Source organism: Anneissia japonica, unplaced genomic scaffold, assembly GCF_011630105.1.
Source record: "Anneissia japonica isolate Jap-2015-1 unplaced genomic scaffold, ASM1163010v1 scaffold287836_len1076198_cov165, whole genome shotgun sequence".
Classification (NCBI taxonomy): Eukaryota; Metazoa; Echinodermata; class Crinoidea; order Comatulida; family Comatulidae; genus Anneissia; species Anneissia japonica.
Window position 1 is genome coordinate 722337 of NW_022729021.1, and position 18220 is coordinate 740556.

At 35.2% G+C, this 18220-nt stretch overlaps 3 protein-coding genes across 3 annotated transcripts in view; 2 read left to right on the forward strand and 1 right to left on the reverse strand.

Moving 5' to 3' along the window:
* Positions 1-1348: 1348 nt before the first annotated feature.
* LOC117114583 (cation channel sperm-associated protein 3-like) lies at positions 1349-9360 on the forward strand. Its single transcript, XM_033258259.1, has 8 exons — positions 1349-1569; positions 1989-2363; positions 2757-2870; positions 3333-3521; positions 4663-4851; positions 5900-5971; positions 7915-8072; positions 8592-9360. Exons 2-8 carry the CDS (start codon positions 2001-2003, stop codon positions 8671-8673), a joined length of 1167 nt encoding a protein of 388 aa, XP_033114150.1. The 5' UTR covers positions 1349-1569; positions 1989-2000; the 3' UTR covers positions 8674-9360.
* Positions 9361-10949: 1589 nt separating this feature from the next.
* On the reverse strand, positions 10950-16694 carry LOC117114608. Its single transcript, XM_033258298.1, has 4 exons — positions 16564-16694; positions 14420-14587; positions 13319-13591; positions 10950-12192 (listed from the first exon to the last, which is right to left on the reverse strand). Exons 2-4 carry the CDS (start codon positions 14582-14584, stop codon positions 12109-12111), a joined length of 522 nt encoding a protein of 173 aa, XP_033114189.1. The 5' UTR covers positions 14585-14587; positions 16564-16694; the 3' UTR covers positions 10950-12108.
* LOC117114599 (translation machinery-associated protein 16-like) overlaps positions 15770-18220 on the forward strand; it is a 24995-nt gene continuing 22544 nt past the window's right edge. Inside the window, exons 1-2 of the mRNA XM_033258286.1 lie at positions 15770-15779; positions 17191-17207. Of these exons, the coding sequence (XP_033114177.1) occupies positions 15770-15779; positions 17191-17207 (27 nt within the window). The remainder of the gene's footprint in view (positions 15780-17190; positions 17208-18220) is intronic.

The following is an 18220-nucleotide window of genomic DNA, read 5'->3' on the forward strand; positions in this document are numbered from 1 at the left end:
ACTCTTATAGGGACTAACAGTTAGTAACAGCATGGATAATATATCGTCATATTTCTCTGTTAGCTTTCTAAGCAGTTACTTAGATTTTTTAATCATTAATTACAATAGCCTAATATCAATTATATTATTAAATAAAAATATATAAATATTGAATAACATTATAAAAAAATTATAATAAATACATAATACACTGTAGCTCTGATTGTATTGATGGGTTATGAGAAAAGCTAATATAACTATTTTATTATTATAATAGTGCTAATATTACTCAGAATACAAGGATTTCCTAAAAACCTCTGAAAATAAAAATAGACGGATACGCGTAAGTGTCCTCCTGGTTACGCACACGCGCTTCCGCCGGAAACAGAAACGCGTGCGCGTATGCATCCGCATTATTTAAACATCATGCGCGTAGGCACGTCCTTTCTCTACATAAAAATATAGGGCGACCAGGGCGATAGACAAATATTTTCTGCTTATTCCACAATCATGGAAAAAATAATTACCGGTATCTGCTTTGATATCGCTATTAATAAAATACTTTAAACAAATTTGAAACTTATTGTTACATTTAAAATAAATCATGTTAAAATGATTCAGAATTATGTTATAACAATTCGCAATTAAATTTTTTGAATTAAATTAAAATATCTGTTATTTTGGCAATCGCATTGTGACATTTAATTAATGGTTTACACATGCATGATTGCTGCCCTCTATAATTTCAGTTCGCATCAAACTTTTAGTAAAATGTTTTCCTTCGATTTATTTATTAGAAGAAACAGCCTATAGCCTATAAGGTGTTTTTAAAGGATTCGAATTCAAAGGCGTGTGTAAAAAGGAGGGGTTTATTCGATGGAAGGGTTTTAATTTGTTTTTGTAGAATGGATTATAGTAACTCTAGTGAAAAAAGAAAAACAAGAAAAACAAAACAAACCCCCCCCCCCCAAAAAAAAAAAAAAACAAACGCCCGCCACATCATTTCAATGGAAATTTATTATGTGTTGTGTAAATCCGACTTTGCTAATCAATTTTCAGTTTACAAAAATATTAGCAAATTTTAATCAGGGCAAAACCGACATTTATAAAAGTGTACAGGGATTGCTAAAAAAGAAAAAAAAAAGGAAAAAAATCGCATAAATGTTACTAACAATACTAAATTTAAAAAAAATCAGACATTTGATTGGAAAATCCACAAACTTGCTGTGGTGGTTCTTTCTATTTGCATTCCTGTTGCAAACATTCATGCAAAAATTGAAAGTGTGCTATATTTCATTCCTGGTTTTCACCTTTGTAGTAGGCTAATTTTTATTTTATTTTATTACACCGTTTAATAAACAAAATTATAATAAAAGATAGAAAGTAAAGATAAGATGACTAGGCCTTTTGAGAGCGCGTTAAACCAACAGGAAGTGCCTACGCGTATTATTTAGTCGCGGATGGATACGCGCACGCGTTTCCGGTGGACGCGCACCAGACGGTTGTGAATTTGAAGACACGCGTCAAGGTGAAGATAAGGCTGTTCCATCACAATTTGCTCTGTGTAAAATTTAAGATTATTCACGAAAGGTAAGATTTTTTTTAACAGAAATGAGTTTTAAGTTATTGTCACTATCATATTGCAACACATTACCACATTTAATTTGTCATGTTCCAAAGGATAATATGGTCGTATTTCTCGCCATCTTCAGATGTTTTCTCTCAAATCATCATGCCAAAATGGGTGGTTAAATTTTGGGGTATGCATTGCTATAAATTATTTTTAGGTAGGCCTAGGTAGGCTAAATAGTACATGAAAATGCACAAGGCCTAGGCTAGGCCCAACTTTTAAAAATTTACATTTACAAATGTGCTTTGTATAAGCCAGGCATCAGTGATGGCGCCAATGGAGGACGGGCCGGAGGCAGAGATGAGCAACCAGCCTTTCCGTATTTCAAAGTTTCATGGTGGCAATTCAAAAAGTTTTATTTATTTCTGTTGTATTTCAGAAATTGCCGAAGATGAGCTCCTCAAGTGAGAGTAACTACTCCGATGATGATCTTGTCATTGATGATGAAGACATAGAGCAAAAGTGTGTTCGACCGGATTTAAAATTCCATAGATTTGTGGTGAAGGTTACCGAGTCTGCCGGCTTCAATGCGTTCATTATGTTGACGATCCTGCTTAACGCACTATTCATGGCGATTGAGACAGATTCGGTGCTGAAAATAAAATTCCGTACCGTGTTTATTGTGACCGATGAAATATTTCTGGCGATTTACACTCTTGAATTCATTTTGAAGATATATGCAGAACCCATCCGATACTTCTACAGCAGCTACAATCTATTTGATTTGTTTGTTCTTGTAATTTCATATGTCCAGGTAAATATTTAAACAACGCTTTTTTGTAAGAGAATAAAACTTACAGAAAAGAATTTAACAGTTTGTGCTGACATATTTAATTCTGCAACTTTAATGGTTACAAAACTAGGCCTAAAGTATTAAATATGTATTATAACCAAAGGTCTGGCGCACACTATGACTGTAACTGAAGCGATTCCATAATGGTGCAATGGCGTACGATTTTCTGTTTTGATAATGATATCCTCTGACTGCTACCGGACAAGTGCATAATGCAAACAAATGTGTTGTCGTAACTGTAGGAACACCAGCTTTCTTGTATTTGCTTTAGAATGATAATTTGTATGAAGAATACCGTTGTGTAATCTATAACTATATGTGTTGATAATGTGATGTGTATTATTTGGTGCGTAGGTGATACTTGTTAATGTTGCCACCGGTAGTACTAATCTTAGTGCTCTGCGCGTTCTTCGTGCTCTGCGTACACTGCGGACCCTGAGAACAGTTTCATTCGTAAAAGGACTACAGGTGAGTATGTCACAAAATTCCCATATTTTAGAAATTCATTGATGGTGTCATGTTTTAAGTGTTTTACTAATTATTAATTTTCTGATGTTATTATTATTATTAGATATAATCTGTATTGTATAATTACTATTATTATAAAGTTTTTATATTGTTATAATCAAGTGTTTCTTACTACACCAATGCTATAATAATTTATTGTATGACTGTATTTTATAACTATTATCATCATAATCATAATCATCATAATCATTTTTAATCTAATCACCTTTAAACTTAAATCATCCATTCTTATTGCTAACTATAGTGTCATGCATTTAACACTTCTATCATTATGTTCAGACCAGGTTTAAGCTTGAAGTAGCATTCTTATTGTCATAAGCCCTGGGTATATGGTCTTATTATTTAGCTGGATAATTATTTAAAGAGCTCTGGTTAATTCTATGCTGTTTGCCCTCCTTACAGGTATTGGTGACGGCTTTACTGGACACAATTCGTAACTCTGTGCTGAATGTCGTGCTCCTACTCTTTCTCCTGATGTTTCTCTTTAGCATCATGGGTTACTACTTCTTTGGATACAAGGAGACGAACAGCGATAAAGAGAACTGGGGCGATCTAGGATCGGCGATGTTAACACTGTTTAGTTACGTCACAGTAAGTATCCACATATGTGGCAAAGACAAGCCAAACCAGTCACTCGTCGCAAATCGTGTTTCAGAGAAAATGGCCAAAACATGCTAAAATGTCAATTTTTTAAAAAATCAATGTTTTGCACTAAACTAACCTTTACATATTTACACACCATTCTATGCTGTTATTTTCCCCATTTTCAATGTTAAAACAACACTTTTAAGGATTTAAAGATAGTTTCTGCACGAGAAATGCCTGAAATCCTAAACTTTAAAGGCTGATTTCTCATATATTGTTCTTTAAACAGCTGTGTGGTTAAACGCTTTTAACTTCATAAGGAAATGTCCAATTTGAATGATCTTTTTACCATTTCATAGCTATTATTTTACTCTCTAACACTGTATTAATAACACAAAATCGATTTTTGCGACGAGTGACTGGTTTGGCTTGTCTTTGCCACATATAGAGTTGCTAAAACATTGTTCCAGTGACCCTAAAGCCGGACACACACTACTTTGTACGACTGTTGGCCAACAAATCCATCTCTGCTCTCTGAGCACTAGTAGACTATGTGAGACTGTCTGCTGATTTTCGATGACAGACAGTCTTACTGAGGACTGAATTTACAGTCAAACTTGCCTATGTGGACTTTGCCTTACCTAAATAATTTCTAAGTCGATCTTATTTTACATGCCAAATTATTGTGTTTTCCAGTAATTAATGATCTGTAAGTCAAATTTAATCTAAGTCAAACATTTTTTCAATGCCATTTTGGACAAGTACAAATTTATTTCTAAGTTCAGTCAGGGAAGAATACTAAAGTGTTTGGGAAACTTTTACCAGTAGGCAAAAAAAATTATTATATACCTGTAATACTGTATTGGGTGGAGGGGTTTAAGGGGGAAGGGGTTCAACCATTATTTTATACATTTTCACAAGAGTATGAAACACTTTGTGACACCCTTTCTTCCCCTGAAAAAGAGTACACAATAAAATAATAAATTTTTGTCATTTTGGGTCATCATTTCATTTTTTTTTCATAAAAAATACTTATGCCTACACAGTGTCAACCACCTCGCTCCTAAAGCGTATGTTTTGTACTCTTGCTAAAATGATGAAAAATGCGGATGGTCCATTAAAGGTGTTATTTTGTATACCACTGTAGGTCGACGGATGGACTGATCTCCAAGGGCGACTCGACGCTCTTGACATGGCTGGCAGTAGGTTCTATACTATTCTCTTCATCTTTCTTGGACATTTTGTTTTCACCAATGTTTTCATTGCATTGATCATTATGAATATTCATGAGGCCACTGAAACATATCGAGAAGAACAAATTCAAGAAAGAGAACAGGTAATTATCAGCGATTGAAATAACATGATATTGACATGAAAGACCTGATGGAAAACCATAGAGCTATAGAATTTTAATTAGTAATTATAATAATCCTATGGGTGTAATATTTCCATAGTATTTTTCTTTCTGTACATAAATAACTTTTCCTTAGCAAATATGAAAGTTCTGTTGGCATTTAAAACCCTGTGATTTGGCCATATATGGGCTTGATTATTTCATATATCCATACATGGGCAAAAGAGTCATATGTGTGTAAAATAAATAATCTTGTAGTATTTTTTGTCTTTCCGTACATCCAAAATAAAAAAAGCCAAAACGTTTGTAGCAAATTTGCAAGTTTTATAGACCTTTAGGCTATTTCTACAAAACTTATGAAATACATTTATGGGACAAATTTGTGTGATGTGCCCATATATGGGCATAATTAATGATGTCACATTATACACAATTATGGGCATATCACATTTTTTGTCACATAACATTTGAGTGTGGACAGAAGAACCTTGCAAATATCTTTGATTTGCCTTTTATATAGGCATAATGATTTTCATAGATCTATACATGGGCAATTTTCGCCGGTATCGCATAACGTATGAATTTATAATTGACAATCTACCATTAGGGTATCTGCAGTATTATAATGTGTAAGGATATGTTCACACACGGCAGCTAACGGTTAGCAGGATCCAGATCACAAACGTACGTGCTCACTCGTGCGTTCATACAAGAAAATCCCTGATAAATTAAAATACCAAGATGATGATGATTGGATCACTGGCCATGGAAATAGGAAACTGGAAATTACAAATGCGTACATGCGATTCGTTAATGATAGAAACACGCTCACCTTCATAACTGATAGCGCTTGCTAACCGTTAGCATCTCTGGATCCTGGTAACAGTTAGTGCTAACCGATCGGGTATTCACACACGGGTGCTAACGGTTAGTGCACGGTTAGCTCTCAATCCAGAAACTAGGGCTCTCGTGTGAACCTGTCTTAACAAACCTTGGAAATGAATTTATTATTATATTTTTTTTTCATCAGATTATTCAAAAAAAGAAGGAATATATGATACAGAGACAACACAATGAAGTGCGTTTAATGCTGGAAAAGCAGGTGGGTAAGCCCCACCCCTTTGATATTGTTAAGGTCCCCACAAGATGACAGTGTCAAAACATATGTGAACATGTGTGTTTGTGAGATGCGCGCATATCCCTAGCGCTGGTTCTGATTAGTGAGTTGTAAAGTTTGATTGATACTCTGGAAAGGTTTATTTACAGGGGTCGCAAGTCTCCCGTGCGTTTTCAGAGTCTCTCAGAAATCGGGAAGTCCTCCAGCACTCCCGCAGGCAAGAAAAATCTCGCAGAAAATAAGCAATCTCCCGCAAATTCACGATATTCCTTGGGAAGTCCTCCGGCACTACCGCAGGCAAGAAAATTCTCGCAGAAAATAAGCAATCTCCCACAAATTCATAATATTCCTCGGGAAGTCCTCCGGCACTACAGCAGGAGCGGTTGGCGCACCGGTTGTGGCTTGGACTCCTAACCTTGCGGTCGGGGGTTCGAAACTCTGCCTGTGCACATCGCTTGTGTCCTTGGGCAAGGCACTTTATCTACGGTTGCCTCTCTCCACCCAGGAGTACAAGTGGGTACCTGGTAGGTTCCAACACAACCTGCGCTGATTACTACAGTAGCTGCAATTTATGGAATGATAATATAATTTCATTTATTAATTTAATTTGGTGTTTCAATGTGTTCCATATGTGTTTGATCCAATGGCCGGGGTAGTAATGTGAAGCGCTTAGAGGCCTTGTAAAGGCATGAAGCGCTATATAAGAAGGACATTATTATAGGCAAGAAAAATCTCGCGGAAAATAAGCAATCTCCCACAAGTTCACGATATTTGCATGTTTTTACTACTGTATTATCAATTGTCTTCCGGACATCAGTGTCGATGGGTATCACAATGCGCGGCAAAATACAATAATTAGATGTGTTGAGAAAGTTCCTGAAAGGGGCTTCTTCCTACTTAGGACTCCAGAATTTATGAATTATACATCAAACCATTACACGTCTGAACCCAATAATTGGATTGCAGTACGGGGAGCATGCATGAGGAAACTTCACCATTTATCAAATTTTCAATTTTTGAACCAGGTTTTGCCGATCTCTTCTTATCTCTATTAATTACTGCTTCAGGGAATTTTGTAACACAAGATTAACACATTAGTTGTGAATAGCTCATAAGAAGCACAATTAAATCAAAAACCATGTTGTAACTTCTAACATAATCATTGATTTTTAAAATTCAAAAGCATATCAATTATGATTTTTATCTGAAATTATAGCTAAGGTAATAAAAATGCCAAATATTTTTGAACAACAGGTTTTTAAAATTTTCCAGCATGGTTTTTAACTATAATGGTAATTTATTGAGAAAAACAGCAATGCCTGCTGTGATGAAAACTCTTTAAGTAGAGGTATTCTTCTTTGATGTTTAATTGAATTATTGAGATAACATTCTGGCAAAACCTGGTTCACCAACCCGCCTAAATGCCCTTTTAAAGGGTTTGCTAGTAAATGGGATAGTAACAGCATGGCAGATAGCTAAAGCTTGGTTTTCATACAATAGCTACACACTATTGATAAAAGCTTTCATTGATGCTGATTGGTCGGTTGGATCGGGAGCCTTCCCAATTGTGTCGGGGACTGCTACGCACTGTACAACGATTGCACTGAAACACTGTAGCGACAGTGTACCAATTTTAAAGACACCGGGCGAATCAGAGGAAAACTGATAATGACCGATAACAGCAATTACAACAATAACTACACAAATGATGACAACAATGGCAGCAACAAATTATGACAATATAAACAATAACAGCATTATTTACAATCAACAAAATTTAATGACAATAACGACAACAATGAAGGTCAGCGCAACAATGACAATACTGGTAAATATAACAATTATAATATGAGTAAACGGAGGTAAAAAAATCTAAATTAAAATTTAGTTTAGTTATTAACACTTTACATATTTTAAACTCCTTGTAGAATCAAGGACAGTTTCAAAACTTCAACGAAATGGTACTTGAATTCAAGAAGACTTTAAGACATGATGACTTTATGGTTTCTGTCGATTTAGCAACGAACCTCACGTGGTTGGAGACTTATATTACTACACTTGACCACGAGGACAACACAATGTATTGGTGCGTATCACTTGATACTCGCTGAGAGGATATAATTTTTCACTCAAGTTGAATTATTCATAAGCTGCGACAGTGCCATGTGCCCGTCGTTTGAAATTTTAGATTTGTGCCTGTACCAGCATTCTTCATATTCCAAAATAAAAACCAGTTCTCCAAATGATGTGAAGGAAGCTACACTAAGGAGTCAATCAGAAGGGAACCAATCAACTCGCCCCCCTAGCAAACTCCCCATTTCCAATCTCGCCCCCCCCCCCATAAACTCGTCCCTTAACAAACTCGGTGCTTAAACGTGAGATTGTAAGGGGCGAGTTTGCTGGGGGGGGGGGGGAAGTTGACTGGAATCCCACTAGAATGATACTATGGACCTTTTTTGGAGAACTTAGCAGAACATGACCAGTTTGAATATTCGCATGTCCCATAAACATGCAATACTGTTGTGTGGGACTATGGTAACTGTATTTAAGCAACGGGCTTGATACGGTAAACAACCCATTAATTTGTTGTTTAATTGTCTTTCAGTTTACAACAACTGCATTTTGAGATGGCCAACATTCTGGCAATTGTCCAAGAACAGAAACTGAAGGAACGTTATGGAATGTAGTCATGATTACATGTACTGTACATAAAAAAAATAGACATTTTTTTTTTATAACAGTAAATTCTGTGTGAAATGGTGATAGCTTACCTTAACATTTACATGTATTTGTATCGGATATGACCCCTATACTTGGATACCAATAGATAAAAACACAAGTAAAAATGTATTTTGCAGAAAGTTTGTGCACCATACATTGTCACCTATTTGTCAAAATTATTAAAGAATAAAAATATTTCACTTTTTATTTTACATTTTCTCTCTAAAATTACAGCCTCACTTTAACAACCATTTTAAACAAGCATTAGTAGGGAATTTTCGAATGTATGACACGGTAAGAAGTAGAACGTAATGACTTCACTAAAAAGGTCATCTGCGCATGCAAGAATGTTAAGTTCTCGTTGCTTGGATTCTTGGATGCAATTTGATCAAATCTATGTAGTGTAGTGTGTACGGTCATGCGCAAGTGAATCTGTTCTAGGATCGGGGCACTGTGCGAGTTGAAAGCTTCCATTATACTGTAGTCTCTCCTTAGCGTTGTTTTTGTCATGGATGTAAACTATCAAAAAAAGAATCTTGGAGGCAAATTCTGTGACAAATTATATCATTGTAGTGGGGTAAAAAAGCCACATGTTTATTGCATTCTAAAAAACATCACTATTAAGCAGAATCTAATGATAACATTCATTTTTTTTAAATACATGGTAAACTTAAAACACAATTAGCAAAATTATTGCACATGATACATTCTTACTACTACTGTAATATGTGACCCAAGCTCACAAAGGGCTGCAAACTCGCACCACACTGTATTGAGAAACAAGCCTCCATAGCCAGAATAGGGCGTAGAACGTGAATTTTGTATGAATTGGGTTTTTGTGTAATAAAAAAAGTATAACTTTTAATCTTACTATTCCTAAAGTTTGAGTTTAAAATTATAACTGTAAGAGGTAAAATTTAGCCATTTTCGGATTGGAGCTCGTGAAAAATGAATAGAAACCTGCCGAAAATAAAAGCATTTTTCTCAAAACTTGATTTAAGAAAGTTGATGAGATGACACTTATTAAAACGGTCATAACTTTGCTTCCAGACACCCGATAAAGTTTATTTAACTGTCATTTTAAAGTAAATGATATGTTATATGCCATTATAACAAAAACTCATTTTGGCCTGAGGACGAGTTTACAGCCCTTTTGTGAGCTTGGGTCACATTATGCTGGACCGGAAAAACAAACTTGTTTGAATCACCAATATCAATAATATGGTTAAATATAAACATTAAAATCGCATTTTAAAATTCTGTTTTAAAAATTAGTTTATGGTCACTCCATTATTTTAAAACATTTTTATGGCTTCAAGCTAATATATCAAGGTGATTAAGGTTTCAATATGAAACTCAGTGAGTAAATAATGCATAAAAAGTACATTTTTCACCCTGTAAACTGTTTGTGTTAACATTTATTATAATTGGAATGTATACTGTATAAAAATTTCTTCCTTCACAAAGTCATTAATTATGATTTCTAATAATATTAGATTTTATTAGAGTTGTTACATTGTTATGTGTGTATTTTTGCAACAGATACTACAAATACTGTTTCTGTTACAATTTGTTCTGAGTTGAACTAAATTTCAAGGTGTAATCTACATTCATAATCATACCTCTCCAGATTATCAATTTTTTTTTGACAAAAACATGTGACATGCCTGAATGTGGTCATGATGACATCACATCATGACCATATATAGGCACATCATGACTATATATGGGCATACAGCAGTTTTACGTCAAAGATTTATGCATAATTTGATCGTTATTATTCAATGTATCCGTCGCCTACTTGCTTCGCGGTGCAATAAACAAGTAGCCATTTTCAATTTGAATGTAGCCACCAACGGCCAATGATTTGTAGTGACATGACTTTTTTGGTATCTTGCATTCTGGAAACCTACAATTCTTAAAAAAATCTCCAGATTTTCATAACCCAAGGGTTGGCAGGTCTGTGACTGAATAAGAAAACAGCTGGCAGTGTAAGGGTTAATTAATGGAAAACACAAAAATATGGGATGTAAATCGACTTAAAAATTATTCGACTTAGGCACAGTCGACTTAGGCAAGTTTAACTGTATAAGAACCAGTAAAATTTTGCTCAGGCTCAGTGTTCTTATATTTTGGCTGATTTCAGGCTCAAAATGTCCTTATTTTGTTCTTATTTTACACACTTTTCAAGCACAGAAAATTATTATTGAACAGCAGTATCTGAACTGGAATGTAGGTAAAAGTGGCCCCAGGAAAAACCACCCCAGAAAAAAAGACCCTGGTAAAAATGGCCCCAAATGGCAGGTAGGTACACCTACTGTACTGTATTATAGAGGGTATTACATGTCCCACCTACAGTCTGCACATAAGGTTTTTGGGGTTTTCTATTTAAAAAAAAATAAAAACCTCATTTGACATGTTACCCCAGCCTCAATTTGTTTTTTATTTGTTCTTAATTTTGAAGCAATTTCAGCCAGTGTTCTATATTAAAAAAACAAAAAAACAAAAAAAAACTGTATTTGGGTATACAGTAATTAAGTGTTGAGGAGAAGTAGTTTTGGGTGCATAAATTTTCATTGTGTGGACAGAGTTTTATGGTCAGCTTTTATATGACAAACACAAACTAAAGTACTACAGTACGGAAGCTTAAAAGTGCCATTCCAGATGTCTAGATAATTATCTCGTCGTGTCTACATCCTGTAGAAAAGAATATCAAATGACGAGCTCCTGGATATCGTCATGTCTACATCTTCAGAAGAGATGATCACATGAAGAGATGCTAAATCTTGTAACATCTAAATCTTTTAGAAGAGATGATCAGATGACAAGATCATGGATCTTCTATCTCCTCATGTGTACATCCTTTAAAAGAGATGATCAGATGACAAGATCCTGTATCTTGTCATCTGAACATCTGGGTGGCACTTTTAAGCTTCCATACCACAGAAAAAGTAGTTTCCTACTCACTTGATATTTTTAAAATATTAAATATTAAAAATAATTACCCCTTTAGCCAGGTGTGCACCAACCTTAAAGCTGTGTCCACAATATCAAATTTGTCACATAAAATGTTATTGTGTGAACACAGCTTTATGGTCAGCATTTATATAACAAATACAAAACTAAACTAACACAGAAAAAGTAGTTTCCTACTCACTTGATAATTCTTAAAATAATAAATATTTAAAAAAAATCACCCTTAAGCAGGGCACTCATTGGACGATGCAATTATATGAAAAAACGCAACACCACAACGCGCACGCAACTTATCGTTTTTTTAATGACATTCCGTTCAGACTGCCAACGACAATCAGTAGACGGTGTCACATCGTCTATCGCTCACAGGGAGAGGAGTTGGATTCGTTTTACGATCGTCGTATGACGCATTTGAGTGTCGGGCTTTAGTGAATAAGAGTTCGTAGATTAAACAGAGTTGATCTCAAGTTTTCATTGCTAATGTACTGGCTAATGGGTAGGACTGTTACCTGAAACAAGAAAAAATAGATATAAAACAATGCACAGATGTATCTTAAAATCTTTTAACGTGTTACTCTGACAAGGATGGCTTGATTCTCTCGCATACTAATATAATACTCAATGCACTACACATGCTAGGTATAAGTCAGCAAGTGTCACATGCTACATAGAGCCATGGGAATGGGATTAGCCCATGTTCTGCATATTATTTATGTAAGGAAAACAGATATGGCAGAGACCTGCCTAACAACAGGCATCTCTAAATGTCTGGGGGGGGGGGCCACCCCCAGGCTCTTTGCTGGTGCCGCCAACTGAAGTCTATCACATTTTAGAATGTGCTTATTTTTGTGTTGAATAAATTGGGTATAACATCAGTATTTCCTGATGTGTGTAAAATTGTATTGTTGCAAAAGATGGAATATATTTAGAAGCAGTCAAAGATTGTCATACATTATGTGGAGAAATTTGCATGACAATGGTAGGATCTAGAAAATTGACAGAATGATCCACACATACAAAGATTTTGGGCTAAATCTATGTTGTGCATAGAACACAGTATGGACTCAGACTATAAAATCGTCCTAGTGTTACATTGCTGATTGAAAGCTCTTCAACACGTCGACTGCCAAACAGGTTCCTTCACGTGTGCCAAAACAAGTTTGCATGTACAAACATACTTTTTTGAAATTTTATCTCGTCATATATCATCAAAATGGTGGGTCTAAAAAATTGGCGGGAAAATATTATTGGACGAGTAAACTCGTCGATGGCACTGTGACAGCACTTTTTACTGCCTATGCCAAGTGTGAGTTACCTCGTCCACTTTTTGCATGGGTTGGTATATGTTCAAAAGGCGCCCCCACTTGTGCCGATCGAGTGTACTACCGGCAACATAACACAACAAACATACATATACATCATTTGTACGTTATCGTCTAGGTGTATATTCCTCAAACTATCTGTGTCTGTGGTTACACAATGTATAACAAAGAAGTAATAAACGCTAGAATGTTACTGATTTTGATGAATTTACTCGTCCCTGGGCCCTCAGCAACACCGTTGGGACGAGTATGCTTGTCGCTGGCAGCCAACATGTTGAATTACTACTGAAAGCAAGCACACGATTTTACTTACACAAAATAAGTAGCTTCTCCTCCTGGAATATGTTTTCCATGTAAGCCTAGTGTGACCAACCTTGCTCCCAGGAGTGATTTCGAGCTCTATTCTTGGCTTTAGCAGCTCCATGTCTGAATTGTATACGACCTTTGATGGTGGATTGTATTGAAGAATCTCAATCTGGTGTCTGACCTCTCCAACAAAAGGGGTTTCAACCATTTGATGGAACAGCTTTCCTTCTCCCATCAAAGAACCATCAAGTTCTTCAGTCTTGCTAATCCCTCCAATCCACTATCATAGATAGAATATCACATTAAAACATTCAATATTATACAAATAATGAATGTTTATGAGCGCAATGGGAAGAATATTTTCATGATTAGAAAGACTGTTCCATTCGACGAGGCAGAGCCGAGTCGAATGGAACAGTCAATCTTTCAACGAATGAAAATATTCTTTCCATTGCGCGAATATAAAAAACATTCATTATTTGTTTTATAACACACCTAAAATAGATTCTTGTCAAAAAATCTACTTTTTACTGAATGGAGATTCTAGTCATTTGATGTTTTTTTCTAGTCATCTGATTGTATAAGGTTGATTGCCATATCGTATCCTAGGCACCATGCAATGGGGAAAAATGGGTGGAAAGAAAATTCATGGATGGAAATGGAAACGCATGGTGTAACTAAATTTCAATGATGAGTGACGAAATCGGGTAAATAACCTAAGTCGCATGATAGGAAATCCACCATTCAAATGACAGGGATCTATTTAGGTGTGTTACAATTTTTCTTATCAATTTATATTTAGTTTTATTTTATTTGTAAACATAGCTTGGCTCAATTAAAATAATATACTGTATAAAATGCAATTTAGGTCAATAAAAAAAATTCTTGTGTTGGACATGTTTTGGAAAAATCCAAAAAACGGAAAAGTTTTTTTTTATTTTATTTTTGTTTTTACCAAAAATGTTGTAAGCCTATTTTGTAAGTTATGAATTGAAAAGAAATTACTTAAAAATACTTGTTTTACACACTAATGCCTTTAAAAGTCATAAAATAAACAGTACAGGTACTTTAATCTTTTTTGGTTTATTTCAACATTTAAAAAACGGACCTTGTTATGGTTATGAAAATCAGCTACATAGTAGAAAACTTGCTTAGGTGTCTTGGCTAAAACGACCGATTTACTGACGATTAGAGGATCGTAGCTGACCTCCAGCTGGCTTAGCACTGCACTTATCGCCACAAGAACAACACAAATTATTGTCACAATCTCCATTGCCTGAAAAATATATTTACATAATAAATCAACAATCAATAATAATAATGTCAATAATGATGTAGCACAACTGGGCCAGACTGTAATGTAAGGTCTGTGCAGGGAATATATCCTCCGCGTAAAAATTAAGCCTAGCAATCCTGGGACAACACGTGTGCGTGTGTTTGTGAGACGCGCACGTATTCCTTGTTCTGATTGGTCAGTTGTTACGTTTGATTGACACTCCGGAAAGGTCTATTGCACGGATGATACCGTGAAAAAATGCTCAAATTTGTGTGGAAAATCGCTAGGAAAATAGGTGCACATATTCGTAATTACTTACTGCATTTATAATACATTGTTTGTATACTAAGATTAGGTCAACAAGGCCAAATTTTGGGCAAAATCTGCATAGAAATCAGCCCTTATTTTCTGAAATGCGTGGACGGATTTCTCAGCCAAATTTTTGCGCAGAGGACATATACCGTATTCCCTGCGCAGGCCCTTCTATACAGTCTGGCATTTGTCTTACTGGACGAATCTGTTGACTACTTAATACCAACCGGTGGCGTGCGCTGCCTGCCAGCGTGTCAGCCAGGAGGCCAAATGGTTTGGTTGGTGTGTAACAACAGTCAATTGATGTCATAAGTGTAACTTTGAAGAAATGGGTCTAGGCCTATTGCATTAGTTAGGCCTACCACCAGTAGAATTGCTACTGTACGACACCTCACTTCTACTACAGACTGCATGCTGGGAAGGGCAATGGCAATATGCCAGGCCTAAATAATAACCCCTGGCTAAGGACGACTAAATAGACCACGCAAAGCTGCCAATCCAGGGCCCAAGCAAGGCAAGGAAGGGAGAAGGCTGAAGTGGTGGTTAGCTTGAGCCTGGTTGGTAGATACAAAACCGATAGTGGGCACTATAGATCGGCAATACAAACATCGCGATAGAAAATAGTGCCCCGAAGGAGATAGGATATCCATGTATTAATTGGGTATTTCGCGGAAGTATACAACAATTTGACCGAATTACTTCCAGATAACACTCCAGAAATGATTTCTGGACCAAGTTATTGGCTTTTTAAGCGCACGAATCGATTTAGTAGAAGTTTTTTTAGTACAACCAATGTTTCGTCGATTTTCAATAATAAAAGGAAACCGCTAGTTTTTGGTTAACATTTTTGTTTTCTTCAGTTTTTAAACTATGAAGCTAAGTTAGTTTTAAATAATATTTGTGAGCATATTAATTGAAATAGATGCATAAAATTCTATTGTCTTATCATGTACCGCAGCTCGGCTCGTACAAAGAGAAGGCGCCTCGTTAATTTGCGGCGGCTAAACGTGGGGTAAACGATGTTTTCCCCACTGGCCACCGTGTTGTCTGAGGCCTGCAATTAGGCCTAGTCTAGCCTAGAGTTATGCGATTCAATATAATTTATTATACATAGAATCTATAATTTGATAAAAATTATTAAATCTAATATAAATATATATATACTAAAATACTAAATTATAGTCGTTAGTAATTGTCAAGTATTATTTTAACATGGCCTAAAATGCTACATAATTATACTGTAAGGGACACACTTCTTGTATAACAAAAACAATAGGAATTAACTCCAGCAAAAAACATATTTAAAATAGCAATATCTCCGCCGCTAATATTGGTCCGATTTACATAATTTTTGTTTTAAAATGCTTCATTCAGTTATGTCTTTCTATTAAAAATAAATAAAAAAATATTTGGGACATTTCAATTTTTTGTTTCTAGCTAGCCTGGCCCCTGGCCTATAAATAAGGCCACCCCTACTACTACTAGCGTACTACACTAGGGCCTATGCCGTAGCTTATGGCCTAGCCTACTACTACTAGGCCGCCTAGCAATGCCTAGCGTTCTCATATACAAAGACTAGACTAAACCTAGGCCTAGCACTAACTGTACTTAATACCAATAACACATACTAATAAAAAGAGTGAATAAATATTATTTTTTCTCACCAATTATTTTAGATATTTAAAAAATAAATTGTACGGAAAAAGATCGAAGCGTCCCCAGTGATGCGAGATCGATCTCGGGATTGAGTAAAATATGATCGAAACAGACAGAACACAAACCTGTCAAATAATTAATACATTTAATAGGTATACCAATACACTTATAAAATTTAAAATATGTACAAATCGATAAAAACATAAATTTATGAAATTTTTTATGTAATAAATATTTGAAAAACAAACATAAATTGTTTAAAAATATACGTGAAAAGTGAAGTGTTCTTTGATTATTTACTTAGTCATTTTTAGATTTACCAATTTCTTACATTTTCATGAACACTCGAAAATATATTATATTATTCATTGAATATAAGCAATCAACATATTCAGTGACATTTTTAAAACTTTTATAACATTATTATATTATTTTAAAATGCAATAATTACCGAGGACCTATGCTTAAGCATATTGAATTATTTTGCTTTTACTAATACTACTACACCGGTCAGAGGTCACATCTTTTTAAAATGGTAGCCTCCATTGATTCAACCTGACTTTCATCAATTAATCAACCTATCTTGGCTATTGACAGCTTCTTGATTCATTAGTAGAATTAAGCTTAGGCCTTAGTAAAAGATATAAGGAAGATTGATTTTCCTTTCACAATGGTTAGTATTTACTTCACAATAAGTACGATTTTTTGAGTCGTAATTGGAGACAGACACTTTGCTAGATAGGGCAGAGAAAAGAAAGATCCTAGGCCTAGCTAGGGCCTATCCTTCTAGGCTAGGTAGGCTGTAGGCCTAGTAGGAGGACTAGAGTCTAGCCTCCACCAGAGAGGGCCTATCTAGCTAAGGCCTAGGCTTGCTAGTATTCCTCTAGTGTCAGAGCTAGGCCTAGCGTAGCCGACATTATGGCTGTTTTTTACATATATTGTATTTTTAACATATGCAATTCAGTCATGACCATGTGCTGAAATGTATGCATTTATTTTATTTTTTACTGGAAGAATATAAAATACAGTATTGTATGTATGGTAGCCGATCATTTCGGTCGCGCTTCGTTTCGGTCGCGCTTCGTTTCGGTCGCGCTTCGCTTCGGTCGCGCTTTGTTTCGAACAAATATATGGAGCGCCGAAGGAGTTGCGAATAAGAAAAATTTAATATGCCTAGGCCCTATATATTTTAGTTCGTGAATCGGTTTATCATAGGCCTAAGTATTATTGTTTTGCTATCTTTCCACTAACAAAATATCTTTCTGCTATATTCTCTTTTTTCCATTTACGGTGATATATTCATGATTGCAACATGATCTTGTAATTGAAACAATGGAATTTAGTATGTGCTTCATGCTATTCTTTTTGTTGCATTTTCATATACTATACTTTAATAAATGGTCAGTAAAATGTATCTTTGATTTTAATTGAATTGAATGTTGTCACCATCTGAAATCTATTTCATAATTTAGTTAAAACAATAATCATTCAATATTTAAACTGATCATTTTATACAATAAATATATTTATTTTTCTTGCAGCTTCCAGAATTTGGATAAAACATATCAAGAGAATTGAAGGAAACACGAAGAAATAAACGAAAAATACTTATCATTCACTTGAAATCTTTAATACCCCTGCGCAGTTCATAAATATGAATATATA